This window comes from Leptonotus elevatus, chromosome 2 (assembly GCF_054856555.1).
Source record: "Leptonotus elevatus isolate MCC_2025b chromosome 2, RoL_Lele_1.0, whole genome shotgun sequence".
NCBI lineage: Eukaryota > Metazoa > Chordata > Actinopteri > Syngnathiformes > Syngnathidae > Leptonotus > Leptonotus elevatus.
The window spans coordinates 27,017,386-27,031,254 of NC_141240.1; the positions used below are offsets into that span (position 1 = coordinate 27,017,386).

The following is a 13,869-nucleotide window of genomic DNA, read 5'->3' on the forward strand; positions in this document are numbered from 1 at the left end:
GGAAATTTGAAGCTTTTCGGAAACACTGCCCCCGTGTGGCGCATTTATTACCACTACGCTGACTTCCCACGGTGTAAGTGGAGTGTGATGGACAATATCGTTTTAAATATTACAATTTAGACGTAATAGCACCCATAAACGCCTCATATATCTTCTGTGTTTTAACGCGCGCGGACCGAAAACACTTCTAAGGAGAATTCAACACATGTAAAAAGGTCTGTATGTGTGTGTGTGGCGTCGAACATAATTATGACAGTTGGGAAAGAGTAGCTTACAATGATATGAAAGGATTTCCGGCGTTGAAAATAAATGCTAGGTGCTAATGTTCATATTAATCGGGAGAGTTCTTAACTAAACTGTCAGCCTGGATTGGAGACGACGTGTGCTCATGGCAACGTAATCACTAGATAGAGCCAATCGTTGCACCACGTCGGTCACCGTGGCAAACAATAAGCATTTTCACCACTTGATTTAGTGACTTCATTAATAGAGACCGATAACTATTGGGAAGCTAACGTTAGCCTGAGCTAGAAAGTTGAGCTAGGTTGAAAAGGTCGGAACCCATCAACGTTCTCAGCGTTACCGGTGAGCTCTCCAACTTGCACAATAAACAGATCAGAATGTAATATTTGGCACCTTAATATGGGTCTTACCAGTTATTCGATGTGTTAATAATTACAGCTAGCCATTTTGAACACTTTTCAACTCGCCGGCTTAGTGTGCTTGTTTAGCTACTCTAAATATGTAAAAATTCCCTACAGGTGTTTAAAAAGGGAGATCGAGTTCACCCTGCAGATGACACTGGAAGTACGTGTATGGCGTGTCCGGTCCAGTTGCTCTGCAGGACACTCCGGACTGTGGGACTGGTTCTCCTCTACTATGTCTTCTCTATTGGCATCACCTTCTATAACAAATGGCTCATGAAGGTAAGTCAGCGTACTTTTGCCTGACTTTGTTACAGTCAATGTGGGCTCATTTAGCTCTTTTATTGGTGATAGAGAGAACTTTGAAGGAAATACCACATTTAACGTACTGATAACGACATATGTACATATGTAAACATTGAACCGTCCTTGAATCGTGCCACACCCCAGGTATCGAGATACGTATCACATAGTCATTTAATGGAGAGTTGCACACACCTAGGTTATAGGGTTGAGTTTATTCAGGTAAATGTTTTTATTTTTTGGGTGCTGGAAGAGATTGATGGCATTTTGTATGTCAAGGTACCAGTCAATACTTGTCTACTATGATGACTCAACAGATCCGCAGAAGCAAGATATTATCCATTCGTGGCTTCTTTTTTTTTCTTCTTCTTTTTTTTAAGAAGATTGTTTGATGTTGTCAACTCCAATAATGATTTGTGGAGAATATGTTTAATCCTGTGGCGGCTTTAAAAGCGCCAGCTTCTAGTGTTCAAACATTTTCCAGCTACTCTGCTGTCATTTATCCTGAACAGAACACAAAACTTACTGTAGGCTACTGTTGCAGGCTTGATATTATTTATTATTATACTCTTATTTTTTTCACCAGCATACAAATGAGGCAGACTTTGAGACAGACTGATTGGGACGATGGTGTTGAGAAAGCTGAAGTTGAGAGCACCAGAGAGAGCCAGACGAGTAGAGGGTTGTCAGAGAGAGGACAGATGAAGATCCTGAGAATGAGATACGAGCAGAGGGAAGGTGTGAAAATGCGGGAAAGAGTGTATACAGACACAGTACTGTATTTGCATCGCACAAGTACTGGATCATCAGGTTTTTCAAAACATTTTCCTGCTTGAACGAGACACACTGAACTCATTTGCACAGCAACGTAAGAATACATCTTGGAGTGACAAAATGAGTACACGCTTAGTTTTTTTTATTTGTTTGTTTTTATATTCATGACAGGTGGGTTTTCTTTGTACAAATATTTACAATAATTGAGACTTTTCAAGGTTACCAACGGCGTGCAATGATCTTGTTTGCACAGCTGTGTACGAATATGCGGCACAAGAATACATGCTCAGTTGTCGCAGTCACTTTTTTCATGAAATTATATTTATAGACAACATAAACCAAGTGTAACATATTGTCTCGTTGCCTCAATCGAGCACAGAGGTCCCTAAGTGGGAGGTGCTGTTTGTGAATATTTATTAGCAGTATTTTGATTGCTTAGTTAATTAATAGGTTCGTTTTCACAATAGAGCCCGCTCAGTGCCCTTTACTAATCATTCTTTTTAGAGCTCATGCTGCTAATTACAGAAATGGCTGCTCACCATATGCAGCATTCCAATTATGTTACTTTCATCCCCCCAATAAAATGTATAACATGTTTTTTTTTGTCAAAACAGGCCAAGGGCAAAAAAAAAAAAACACACTTTGCACACCCTAGTCCTCCTTATCTTGCTGAAGTTAGCCGCTTTTTGCATGCATGCAGTGCCCCGGCTACAGCAACCTCCACTTGCAAGTGTACAACCTAGAGCAGAAAGACAATCAAAACATTTTTACTCATGAAGCAACACATCAGGCAAAGAATACATCACCAAACTTTGCTCAAAAATACCACCGCATGGACAACTTCACTGAGCAATCGAGTATGTGCCGCTTATCAGAAGCTAAATGCTAATCTGTGCGTACAACAAAGCTCAGTGCAGCTCTGCTTATCTTTTAGCTTTTGATATGGTAGCAGGGGTATCACGCCTGTGTGTGATGTTGGTGTTTCTGAGGGATAGTGTCTCTTCATGATAGTGTTCAGACAAAGCTGGACTCTGCCCTTTGACCTGCCCAGCTGATCATGTCATGGGTGGAACAACTCAATACGTGGGCTGGTTATTACATAAATTAGTGGAACACCTCTCGCACCGACTCATTTTCAAAAACGGGCAAATAACAAGAGTATTTACTTTGTTGTTTAATTTTGTTTGTAATGGGTGGGCAGGTTTTCCAGAGTCAACAATTTGTGTATAATCCCTCCAAAAGTCAGTTATGTCCCATAGTATGTCTCATTTAAACATATACTGTAGGTAACAGTGCCCCTGCAGATCCAAAAGGTTTTTGTTTTTTTAAAGATACAATCTTTAACTCATTCACACCCAGCCACTTTCATAGAAGCAAGCAAAAAACATGGAACCTACCAAAAGAAAGATTAGAGTCTCTTCTTTCATCAGAAAAAAAAGTAGTTTTGTATCTGTTTCCATTTTGCAGCAATTAGCATTAGAATATAGCTAAGTTTCATCATTATTTACAAATCTATTTAGAACTGAGTAAATGAACTTTTTTTCAACATGGCCCTGGTTGATCTCTTTTGCTCTGCTGCCATCTGCTGGCTGTTTGTGTAATAATTACCATTTCTTCAACCGTGTTTTGCATTTGAGAGGCTGCATCAAAGCCTTCTATATGCTCTAGCATAAAAAAATACATTAAAAAAAATGTAAACCCACATTTAAAATAGAACGTATTTATACGTTTTTGGGAGCCAATGAGGTAAAATGTGTTTTCTATCTGATCCTATTTCTGTGTACTGCCCCAAATTGACTATGAAACAACATTGTCAGCCTGACTGATGTAGAACCAAAATACACTCAGCTAGTTTTCATGACAAGAACATCTGTGTAACCTCCTCCAGGGCTTCCACTATCCACTTTTCATGACGTTAGTCCACCTGGGCCTCACCTTCTGCCTGTCGGCGCTGACCAGACGGGCCATGAAGTGCTGGACAGGCAAGACTCGTGTTGTTCTGAGCTGGAATGATTACCTCCGCAAAGTGGCTCCCACAGGTGAGAATTGGCGGGTTTGCTTATTTGACAGAGGAAAGTATAAATAGATGGATTTGAAGTAAAAAAAAAAAAAGTCTCCTGATTTGCCACTTTCTTGTAACGCTACATAAGAAGTTTAATTGAGGCATAGCGCTACCTGTGGTAGTGGAGGCTGACATAATTAGGACAGTAATTAGTTTTTGCTCACTCGCGTGCCTTAGCAGTGTTCATGATGTTCCTCTTCCCGCCAGCCTTAGCAACAACGCTAGACATTGGCCTCTCCAACTGGAGCTTCCTCTTCATCACAATTAGCTTGTAAGTAAATGACGTGAATGCATCCTTATTACATAGTTTGTATATTGAACCCCCTGCTCATTGAGTTGTGTTTGTTTTTCAAGGTACACCATGACCAAATCTTCTGCAGTGCTCTTTATTCTCTTTTTCTCTTTAGTCTTAAAACTGGAGGAGCCGGTGAGTATCCATGAATCAAATGAGACATATTATGCTGTTTTTTTTTCTTACTTTTTTTTTTAAACAATTTAAAATGGTTTCAGTTTTATCCAAATTACCCCAATGATTATTCTTCCTTTTCGAGCCTCGCTGTTTGTTAGGGCCGCCCTGACTCTTGTAGATTGCTAGGCTAACGTTGGCTACTGCTTTCTGACGACCATCGACTGTATTTTCCCTGGTGAAGGCAGCAAACATTGAATTACATTTGTCAATTAACGTGTGGGCTAGTGTATGTGGAAACCATTATCCCTCTAATATTTCTTTAATGTTCATTATCCAGTTTTTACTGGTGATTTATGTAGAATAGAAAACAAAATAAGCCTTTATCCATTCCTCTAAGAGGAATTTAGACTTAAGCAGAAAATTAGAGTAGAAACGCATTCTTAACTCATTCACTGCCATAAATTCATTTAAAAAAAAGATTATTAAAAATTTGGGGCAAAAGGCGATTCTTTTTTAAAATTGTAATTAATCGCATGACTTCACTTGTTAACTCACGATTAATCACAAATTTTATATCGATTCCAAATGTGCAATAAAAAATTCTAGGTTTTCATACTCTTGTTAACAAAAGTGGGAAAAAAATGTTAAACTAATAGAAATAGTTCAAATGATTTTTTAACGTTTATAGCCGTCAATGGCAGTGAATGAGTTAAAGAAAAAAAATTGGGGGCGTCAGGTGATTAGTTTTTAATTGTAATAAATCGCATGACTTCACTAGTTAACTTGCGATTAATCACACATTTAATATCTGTTTCAAATGTACAATAACAAATTCTAGGTTTTCATACTCTTGTTAACAAAAGTGGGGGAAAAAATGTTAAACTAATAGAAATAGTTCAAATGATTTTTTTTACGTTTATAGCCGTCAATGGCAGTGAATGAGTTTAAAAAAAAAACTCAACAGGAATGCACAGCATTGTATTTACATGAGAGAATTACAGCACTCTACTCTCTTTAAGTTGTTATTTAGCCTCCAAGAATGTTGTTTGGTTTAAAAAAAAAAAAAAACACACCCAGAAGATATTTCCACCGATATGTATAATGAGATATTTGGCGTTTTGAAGTAATTTTCTCTTAATTCCTTGTGGTCTCTTTCCACCAGAACCCATTCCTGATCTTAGTGGTCCTGCTAATTGCCAGCGGTCTGTTCATGTTTACCTTCCAATCGACCCAGTTCAACCTGCAGGGCTTCCTCATGGTGCTGCTGGCGTCTTTCATCGGGGGGATCCGCTGGACCCTCACTCAGGTGCTCATGCAGAAAGCCGAGCTGGGTCAGTGATCAATTGTTGTGCATTCAATAAATACAAGTGGTGCGCTACTCTTGTGGTGGTTACTTGGGCACCTTCCTTCTTTGACACAATTTGCCCCATCAAACGGTTTGAACTGGGTTGTTAAGATTCCTGTTTGACACGCATGCATCCGTTACTTGACTTGAACAGTTTTCATTCACTGTCATTGACGGCTATAAATGTCCAAAATTAATTTAACTATTTCTATTAGTTTAACATTTTGAAATATATATGAAATCCTAGATTTTTTTATTGTACATTTAGAACAGATATGAAATTTATGATTAATCACAAGTTAACTAGTGAAGTCATGCAATTAATTACGATTAAAAACTTTAATCGCCTGACGCCCCTAATTATTAATAATCTTTTCTTTTCTTTTTTTTATTCATTTACTGCCATTGACGGCTATAAACGTAAAAAAAAATCATTTGAACGATTTCTATTAGTTCCCCCCCACTTTTGTTAACAAGAGTATGAAAACCTAGAATTTTTTGATTGTACATTTAGAACAGATGTAAAATTTGTGATTAATCGTGCGTTAACTAGTGAAGTCATGCGATTAATTACAATTAAAAAATTTAATTGCCTCTTGCTTTTAATTTTTTACTAATTCACTGCTATTGACGACTATAGACGTGAAAAATTAATTTGATCTATTTCTATTAGTTTAACATTTTTTCCACTTTTTTAACAAGAGTATGAAAACCTAGATTTTTTTTATTGTATTAGAAAAGATATAAAATTTGTGATTAATTGTGAGTTAACTAGTGAAGTCATGCGATTAATTACGATTACAAATTGTAATCACCTGATGCCCCTCATTTTTAATAATCTTTTCTTAAAAAAAATATATATATATTTTTTTTAAATAATAATTTAAAAAATAATAATTTTAAGTAAAGATTATTAAAAATTAGGGGCGTCAGGATTTTAATAGTAATTAATCGCATGACTTCACTAGTTAACTCATGATTAATCACAAATTTTATATCTGTTCTAAATGTAGAAAAAAAATCTAGGTTTTCATACTCTTGTTAACAAAAGTGGGAAAAAGCATTTAAACTAATAGAAATAGTTCAAATGAATTTATGACGTCTATAACCGTCAATGGCAGTGAATGAGTTAATAATCTTAAAAAAAAAAGAGAAAGAATTTATGGCAGTAAATTAATTAAGATTATTGGCGATTTTGTGCCTTTTTCATTTCAGCAGTGCATTTTTCACAATAATGATTTATAAGATCTGTTGGAGAAATTTTACTTTCCAGGTTCCTACATCATGTCACTTAAAATAATATATATGCTTTGAGCCTTTCATTATGCAATTCATTTGTGATCCTATTACTCACTCCTCATAAAAGTTGTTCATATTTCATCATACTGTAGGCCTCCAGAACCCCATAGATGCCATGTACCACCTCCAGCCGCTCATGTTTCTTGGCCTTTTTCCTCTCTTCCTATATTATGAAGGTGAGATCAAGCCTTAGCTGTGTTCAATTCAACAGATCTTTGTCCTCATTTTGTGCGCGTGTTTGAAGGATTGAGCCTCAGCAACTCTGACAAGTTATTCCGGGTGACACAGCTCTGGCCGCTCTTGTACTCCGTCTTCGTACTAAGCATTGGAGGAATCCTGGCCTTTGGTCTCGGCTTTTCAGAGTTCCTGCTCGTCTCCCGAACCTCCAGCCTCACGTTATCCATATCAGGGATCTTTAAGGTGCAGTTTTATATGAACGTTTGTGGTTATCTTACATATCTGTTTGTCCTTCCGTCCAATTGTATCGACATGTGAGATCATGAGTTGATAGTTAGATTGGATCAAAGGATGACAAAGTCAGACAGTACCATTTTCCTGAGATATGAAAAAAATGGTAGCTGGAGCTCAGTCCCTGTTTTAAATCATCTTTGAGCTTATCCAGGTGGATAGAAATCTGATGTGTATCAGATATAGTATCTGCCAATGCATGGACAGCATTAACGCACATGTTGGTTATACCCCATCAATACAATCTGGACATAATTGAATATGTAAACTCTGTGTTGTCACTGTCCACTTTTGACTCCTGTGGAATTAATGGCAATTGGGCACTTAGACATTGAGTGTCATCCAGTTTCTGTCTCTCAACTGTTTTCCTGCAGGAGATATGCACACTGGTTCTGGCAGCGTCGCTGTTGGGAGACAGAATGGGCATGCTCAATTGGCTGGGCTTCGCCGTCTGCCTGTGTGGCATTGCGCTGCATGTCGGACTCAAAGTCTATTATTCCAAAAGTAAGTACGTCTCTGCTGAGTGTTAACAAGCGTTGCAATGTCACGAATGACCATTCTAAACACAAGGGTCATTGAAAAATGTATTGGGAGCTATGAAATTAATTTGACAAGGTATTCAATTGTGTATGTTGAAAGTTTGATGTGATCATGTTTATTCGGTCAGTATCGGAATAGCTTTTATTGTTAAGGTGCAATGAAGCAAAATATAGTTAGCAATGACTATTCTCAGATGAAATGAGAAAAACATTAGAAAGGGGGGGTCGACCATGGACTTATAAGGGAGGAGCATAGTATGTATTTGGGTGGAAATCAACTGTATATGATACCGTGAATAGTCATCTACCATGTGACATCTATTTACTAACTTTTTTTAAAATGAACATTTTAACATTTTGCAATATGTCTTAATATGTTAGCCAGTGGCTAGCTAGCTAGCTAGCTAGCTGGTGGTTATGATTGCCACCTTTCGTTTAGAGTGGGAACGGAAAAGGCGCAAAAACAAAGTAAAATAAATATATGTAAATCTGAAATGATTTTTCCTTTTCTCCTTAAGACAAGAGTCCCTCCTTACGGCAGCTGAACAGTAAGAGCCCCGAGCTCGAGTTGCCTTTGCTGCGACGTGACAATGAAGATGAATCGGCTGCTGAAAACGAGGAAGAAGAAATCACCCTGCACTGACGGACGATATCATCAGTTTGAACTCTGATGTCAGCCAATTTACTTTAGCATTCTTAAAACTGTTCCATTTACAGTCTACTGCCAAGGGTGAAAGGTAACCCGGTCACGTCAATTATTTTAATTTATAATCATATCATTGAGTCCATCTTCATTATGGTCTATAAATGACTTGACCTGCAATCGGAAGCAAGTTAATCTGCGTTAGGGGTGTTAAATATGTCGCTTTTCTATTTCCGTGTTCACAACATAGGATGGAAGTTGGTTGTCGATTCTGTAGTGGAACAGGATGGGGTTCTTTCCAATGCCAAAGTGACAGATGGAATATTGATGTAATAAGCACAAAGGTGGTGACCTTGTAATCATCATGTCAACTTGTCTGTCAACCCACTTAAGTTGACTCAGAGAGAGTTCGAGAGAGTCTTGCGAGATACTGTAGGTCTCGAGTGAAGTCATGAATGACGGTGGTTGGGACTTTTTGTGCAACTTTTCTAAAACCTTAGGTATGATGTCAGGGGCATTTGAGTTCAGAGGTTAAACAGTGCCTCAGTTGCAGTTTGAGCCATTTTCAATTGACCAAACACTTGTTTGGACCTTTATGGGAAAGTTAATTTAGCAACTCGAGTTGACCTCTGATGGGCCTTGAATTCTAACACGGTAATTAATGCAAATTAATGTGGAAAAAGTATCAGTCCGAACCAAAAAAATGATGCACAGAAACTACAGTTTTCATGAATTTCCACAAATTAATTCATCTTAAGTGGCAAATTATCATTTGGCTGTTATTTCAGGTCCTGACTAATGTGCCTTATTTACCTCACAGATTTCAATTGGACTCAAAAAGCTACGTGTCATAGAGATGTACATAAAGCAGAGTCTTTGAAATTCATGGAAATATTAATTATAATTAAACTTTATTTTTTATGGCACCTTGACTATTGTGTTGCTTTTTCTGTCACCGAGTTGACTTGCAACGAAACATGAGGCCTTTTATGAAACTCTTTGATAATCATTGTGGGTTGTTTATTGATTATGGTAATAGAATATCAGCAACGTGTTTAAAAAAAATATGTTACAAAGTGTTTTATAAAAAAAACAAATTAAAAAACGAGTGAAATGGGTAATTTTACTTAAACATTGATCGCCTACAACTTAAAATTTGTTGCAGCCTAAAAAGTACACGTCAGGAACTGTTAATGATCTGAAGGCAGCTGGGGTCGTTCACTTAGAAAAGAGTTGGTAACACTGTACTGTTATGGACTGAAAACTTGTAGTGCTCGTAAGGTCCCCTGCTTAAGAAGGATGCAAGTCTTTATGCAAGTTTGCCCCCCGTTTGTCTAATTTTGTCAACCTCAAATTGGAAACCAAATTTACTGTGTTCACAGTACATCTGCTTTCATTTGACATCTTTTACACACTTTAACGTCGTAAATCATGGCACAAAGCGTTCATATGGTAATTGGATACATAGCAATTTTTTTACACTCAAAACCAGAGCACATGGGATTAATAATGAACAAAAACATTTGACTGTAGGCTATTGTGCCAGTCTTACATAATTTTGCAAAGAGAATTTGCTTACTTTGTGGCTAATACTATAGGAATTTCTAAATCCGCTACCAATCAATTTACTGTATATAGCTTTATTGTCCCCTTTTTATCCAGTACGATTGTTGTAAAATGCTTAGGTAATGTTTCTGAAATTGTGTTTCCTAACGTTACAGGGCTCAAAAAGCAGTTAGAAACAGTCAAGGAAGGGAGTTTTCTACAAGTCAATCTGCAGTTACTTCAAGTAATTAGACTGATATCAATCACTGATTATCAAAAGATTCAGCAAAATCAGTTACATATTAACATTGCGCTTTTTATTACAAGCCACACAAATCAAGGCCCAGTTATTAACAAAAAAAAATCATACGAGTGTTTAAAAAAGTATGTAACACAGTTACATAACCACCTTTATCATAAACATAACAGTAACATTTATATACGAGGTGACACATCCAATATGGCGGACACGCTGGCGTACCGCAGCAACGTGGTCAAACCGCTCAAAGGCGTTATTAAGTATGTCTATGTTACCGCGCCCATGAAGGAGAGGCCACCGGGCCTGGCTAAGTTTTGGAATCAAGTTTCTTCACTCACACACGAGCCGGTACCAGAGCATTGGGTGCATAATTACAGTGCATGCGAGACTGCTCAGTTCGATGTCGTTGACATCTCACATTGGGACACAATATGCTCTAAATGTGGAAGACTGATTAGGCTCGACCCGAAGCACCCGCCATCAGGGCAGGTAAGCGCTCACCTTGCTCCTCCCCGCCCCTTCACACGGCAAAACCCTTTCGGATTCTTTTTTTTTTTTTGACTCATGTACTTGTGAGACACTTACATGTTCAGTTTTTATCTTCTCAACCTTTTCTGCTTTTGTCGTGTTTATCCTTCATTACTGCGCAGGTGCGAGTCTTCTTTCCCTTTTCTTTTTTTTTTTTTTAAGCCGAGAAGCTATTTACACAGATAATTGCTGACTTTAGAGACACAGACATATTCCCCCCTCAAATTTAGTACTGTCGATTATATGTTGTTTAATAGTGTATTATTATTGTTATTTATATGTTTTTTTAATGGGATGGATGGATGGATGATTGGGGATGTTTTTATCTAAGAAGCTAAAACACAAAGGTTACCAAACTTTGAAACTGCAAGAACAACTTTTTTTTGAGTATACTGGTTTATGCAAATGAAGGGCTACCAGTCAGAAATAATACATTTGCTCATAATACTTTTAATCACATGTTGCTGTATGCTGTTATTAATAATTAATGATACCTTTATGTAAAGACATTGATCGTGTTCATTATTTCTCATGCAACACACTTTCTATAAATCTCTCACCGTGTTCACATTTTCAAATGATCACTTATACAACATATCTAGAAAATCACAATGTCCCGTTATTGATAAGTTGTTTTTTTCCCCCCCTGGTGCCCGCAGGCACTGGAAGCTATATTTTATGTTATATTAAACTATGCCACATTGAAAGCTAGGATAATATTATAACACTATTATTATGTATAATGTTAGTACATTTGATATTTTACTTTCTTCATTTGGTGCTACACAACTGAAGTCAACACAGAATGATCACCGTGCGACATTATCACTGTACATATGTATATTTAATTAGGACTATTATTATGTAATTTAGTTTTTACTCCTAATAGCTTAAGATGTTACCATATATTCATAAAAAAAAATATTTTCTTGTTTTTCAGTCATTATCCAAATAAAGTACTGGTGCATATTTTTCCTACTTTTGTGTTTGCATTTCAGTACTTTACTGAAGCGTATTCCAGCCAAAACAGGGGGGAAAAAACTTCAACATCTCCTTATAACATGATAACTTTCACGTTTTAATGTGATATGTTTCACGTAATAATGTGATGAGTTATCACATCACATTAATACTTGATAAATTCACCATTACAATACAAAGCAATTACTTCTGAGTCCTTTTTGTGACTTATGAATCAGAGTTACTAGCTACGTAACGTAGTGCTGTATCCTACTGCAAAAAATAATACAAATATTTATGACATTAAAGCTTGAAATGTATTACATTATACGTCTCTTTTTTCTTTTTTTTTTTACTGGTGTGGCATTAGTACCCTTTCGCAGTCAGTTACATAATTTCAGTGCACAATTTAACAACCAATCTACAAGTAATTCGGTTATTATTGCTTTACACTTCCAGAAATATATATTTTTTAAGAGGGGGGGGGTCAAAATGGAGTCACCAGCATTACATAACAATGCTACTTTCTCTGTCTGACAGGCAGTCAGTCAGACAGGTACACACAGCAAGTGTAGTTCATGGCAATAGTCAGGCAAGCACAGACACATGTGAGGCATGAGAAAATGAAGAGCATCAGACCCACGATGGCATGCTGGAACTCTTCTCTTGGCTTTCTGCTTGTTCACAATGCGGATGATCACGTTCAATATTACATCTTATCCATTTCCTATACAGTGGTACACCGTGTTGCAGAGGTGTTCAATCTCGGTCCTCGAGGGCCGCGGTCCTGCAGGTTTTGGAGATTTCTCGCTTCCAACACGAGCTGATTCCAATAAACAGGATCGTTATCAGGCTTATGCAGAGCTTGCTGATGAGCTGATCATATATCAGCTGTGTTGGAGAAGGGCAACATGCAAAACCTGCAGGACTCCGGCCCTCGAGGCCCACCTCTGCCGTATTGCCAGTCAATCACGGGGCACAACCAACTATGCATACATAACAGATAGGGGTGTGCCAAAAAATCGATTCTCATAAGAATCGCGATTTTCATTTAGTACGATTCAGAATCGTTTTTCAAATGTCCCCAAATTGATTTTATTTGAATTATTTCATACTGTCTTTCCTTTGTTTGTGTGTGCCTTTATTGGGAGCGCTGTTTATGTTGTACCCGATTTGGCCACTTAGGGGCAGTGTGGTTCCACGCTGTCTGTTACACTGTTAAGTTGTAGCCACATTAGAGTAGAAGGAAAAAGTCACAATCAAGTTATTCCAATAAAAGTTTTTTTTTTTTTTGCAGCGTTGAGACGTTCTTTTGAGTGATAAAAGTGCCGCGAGTAGCGCGCTAATTAGCATTAGCGAGTCAGACTGGAGTAGATCATTACGATTCCTTGAACATCTATAAATTGAAGCAAAAACCATTGTCAATCAAATCATTTTGAATAAAAAATCGTTCTTAATCGAAAATCGATTCTGAATCTAATCGCGCACCCAAAAATCTGAATTAAATCGAATCGTGAGACATTCCAAAATTCCCACTCCTAATAACAGATATCTACTGGATATGCTTGTACTGTATTTGTATGTCGTGGCGGTAGCAGGCGGGCCGGCTGTCTCTCATGCGCTTAAAACCAGGAAATTTAAAGACACGCCTACCCCTATTAGCCAATCAAATGACAGTGATGTCACGGCCCTCCTCGGCCTGCATTCTCGAGCCAGGTTCGAAGAGGTGGTTTCGGGGTAGAAGTGGTTTCATGGAAAAGGCGCATAAGAGTGTTAAAATATGCCTGTTCACTTGTTAGTTTTTATAATGTTGACAAGTCGGACTTTGGAATGGATTATTTCTATTTCCGTTATATTTATACATGACAAAATGTTACCCATTTAAAAAGTATTGTTTTAACCTTGGAGCGTCCAAGGTATAAGGAGGTGATGTTGTATTTAGTTTTTTGAAAGTTAACACTTAAATTTTCCCATTCCAACTACTATATCCTCTACAGGTATTCCGAGGATTTTAGGAATCTTATGTGTCGACTTAGCATTTAAATTGCACCTCACAGACTGAGGCTTGTTAGTTTTATGAGCTCCTTTAAA

General features: G+C 37.5%; 2 protein-coding genes across 3 annotated transcripts in view; both read left to right on the top strand.

Moving 5' to 3' along the window:
* The first annotated feature begins 43 nt into the window (after window positions 1-43).
* On the top strand, window positions 44-9,412 carry LOC147179420 (solute carrier family 35 member H1-like). 2 transcript variants are annotated; one of them, XM_086069094.1, is made up of 10 exons: window positions 44-215; window positions 762-926; window positions 3,610-3,760; window positions 3,991-4,054; window positions 4,138-4,210; window positions 5,355-5,523; window positions 6,929-7,012; window positions 7,081-7,256; window positions 7,679-7,808; window positions 8,362-9,412. In XM_086069094.1, the coding sequence occupies exons 2-10, from the start codon at window positions 816-818 to the stop codon at window positions 8,484-8,486; spliced, it is 1,083 nt and encodes a 360-aa protein (XP_085925220.1). In that variant the 5' UTR covers window positions 44-215; window positions 762-815; the 3' UTR covers window positions 8,487-9,412. The 2 variants fall into 2 exon arrangements, with proteins under 2 accessions (XP_085925220.1, XP_085925222.1); XM_086069096.1 differs by lacking the exon at window positions 44-215 and adding an exon at window positions 320-585.
* Window positions 9,413-10,548: 1,136 nt separating this feature from the next.
* The window catches only part of LOC147179421 (collagen alpha-1(XX) chain-like), a 32,484-nt gene continuing 29,163 nt past the window's right edge, over window positions 10,549-13,869 (top strand). Inside the window, exon 1 of the mRNA XM_086069092.1 lies at window positions 10,549-10,779. The gene's annotated coding sequence lies outside the window, so the exon portion shown is untranslated. The remainder of the gene's footprint in view (window positions 10,780-13,869) is intronic.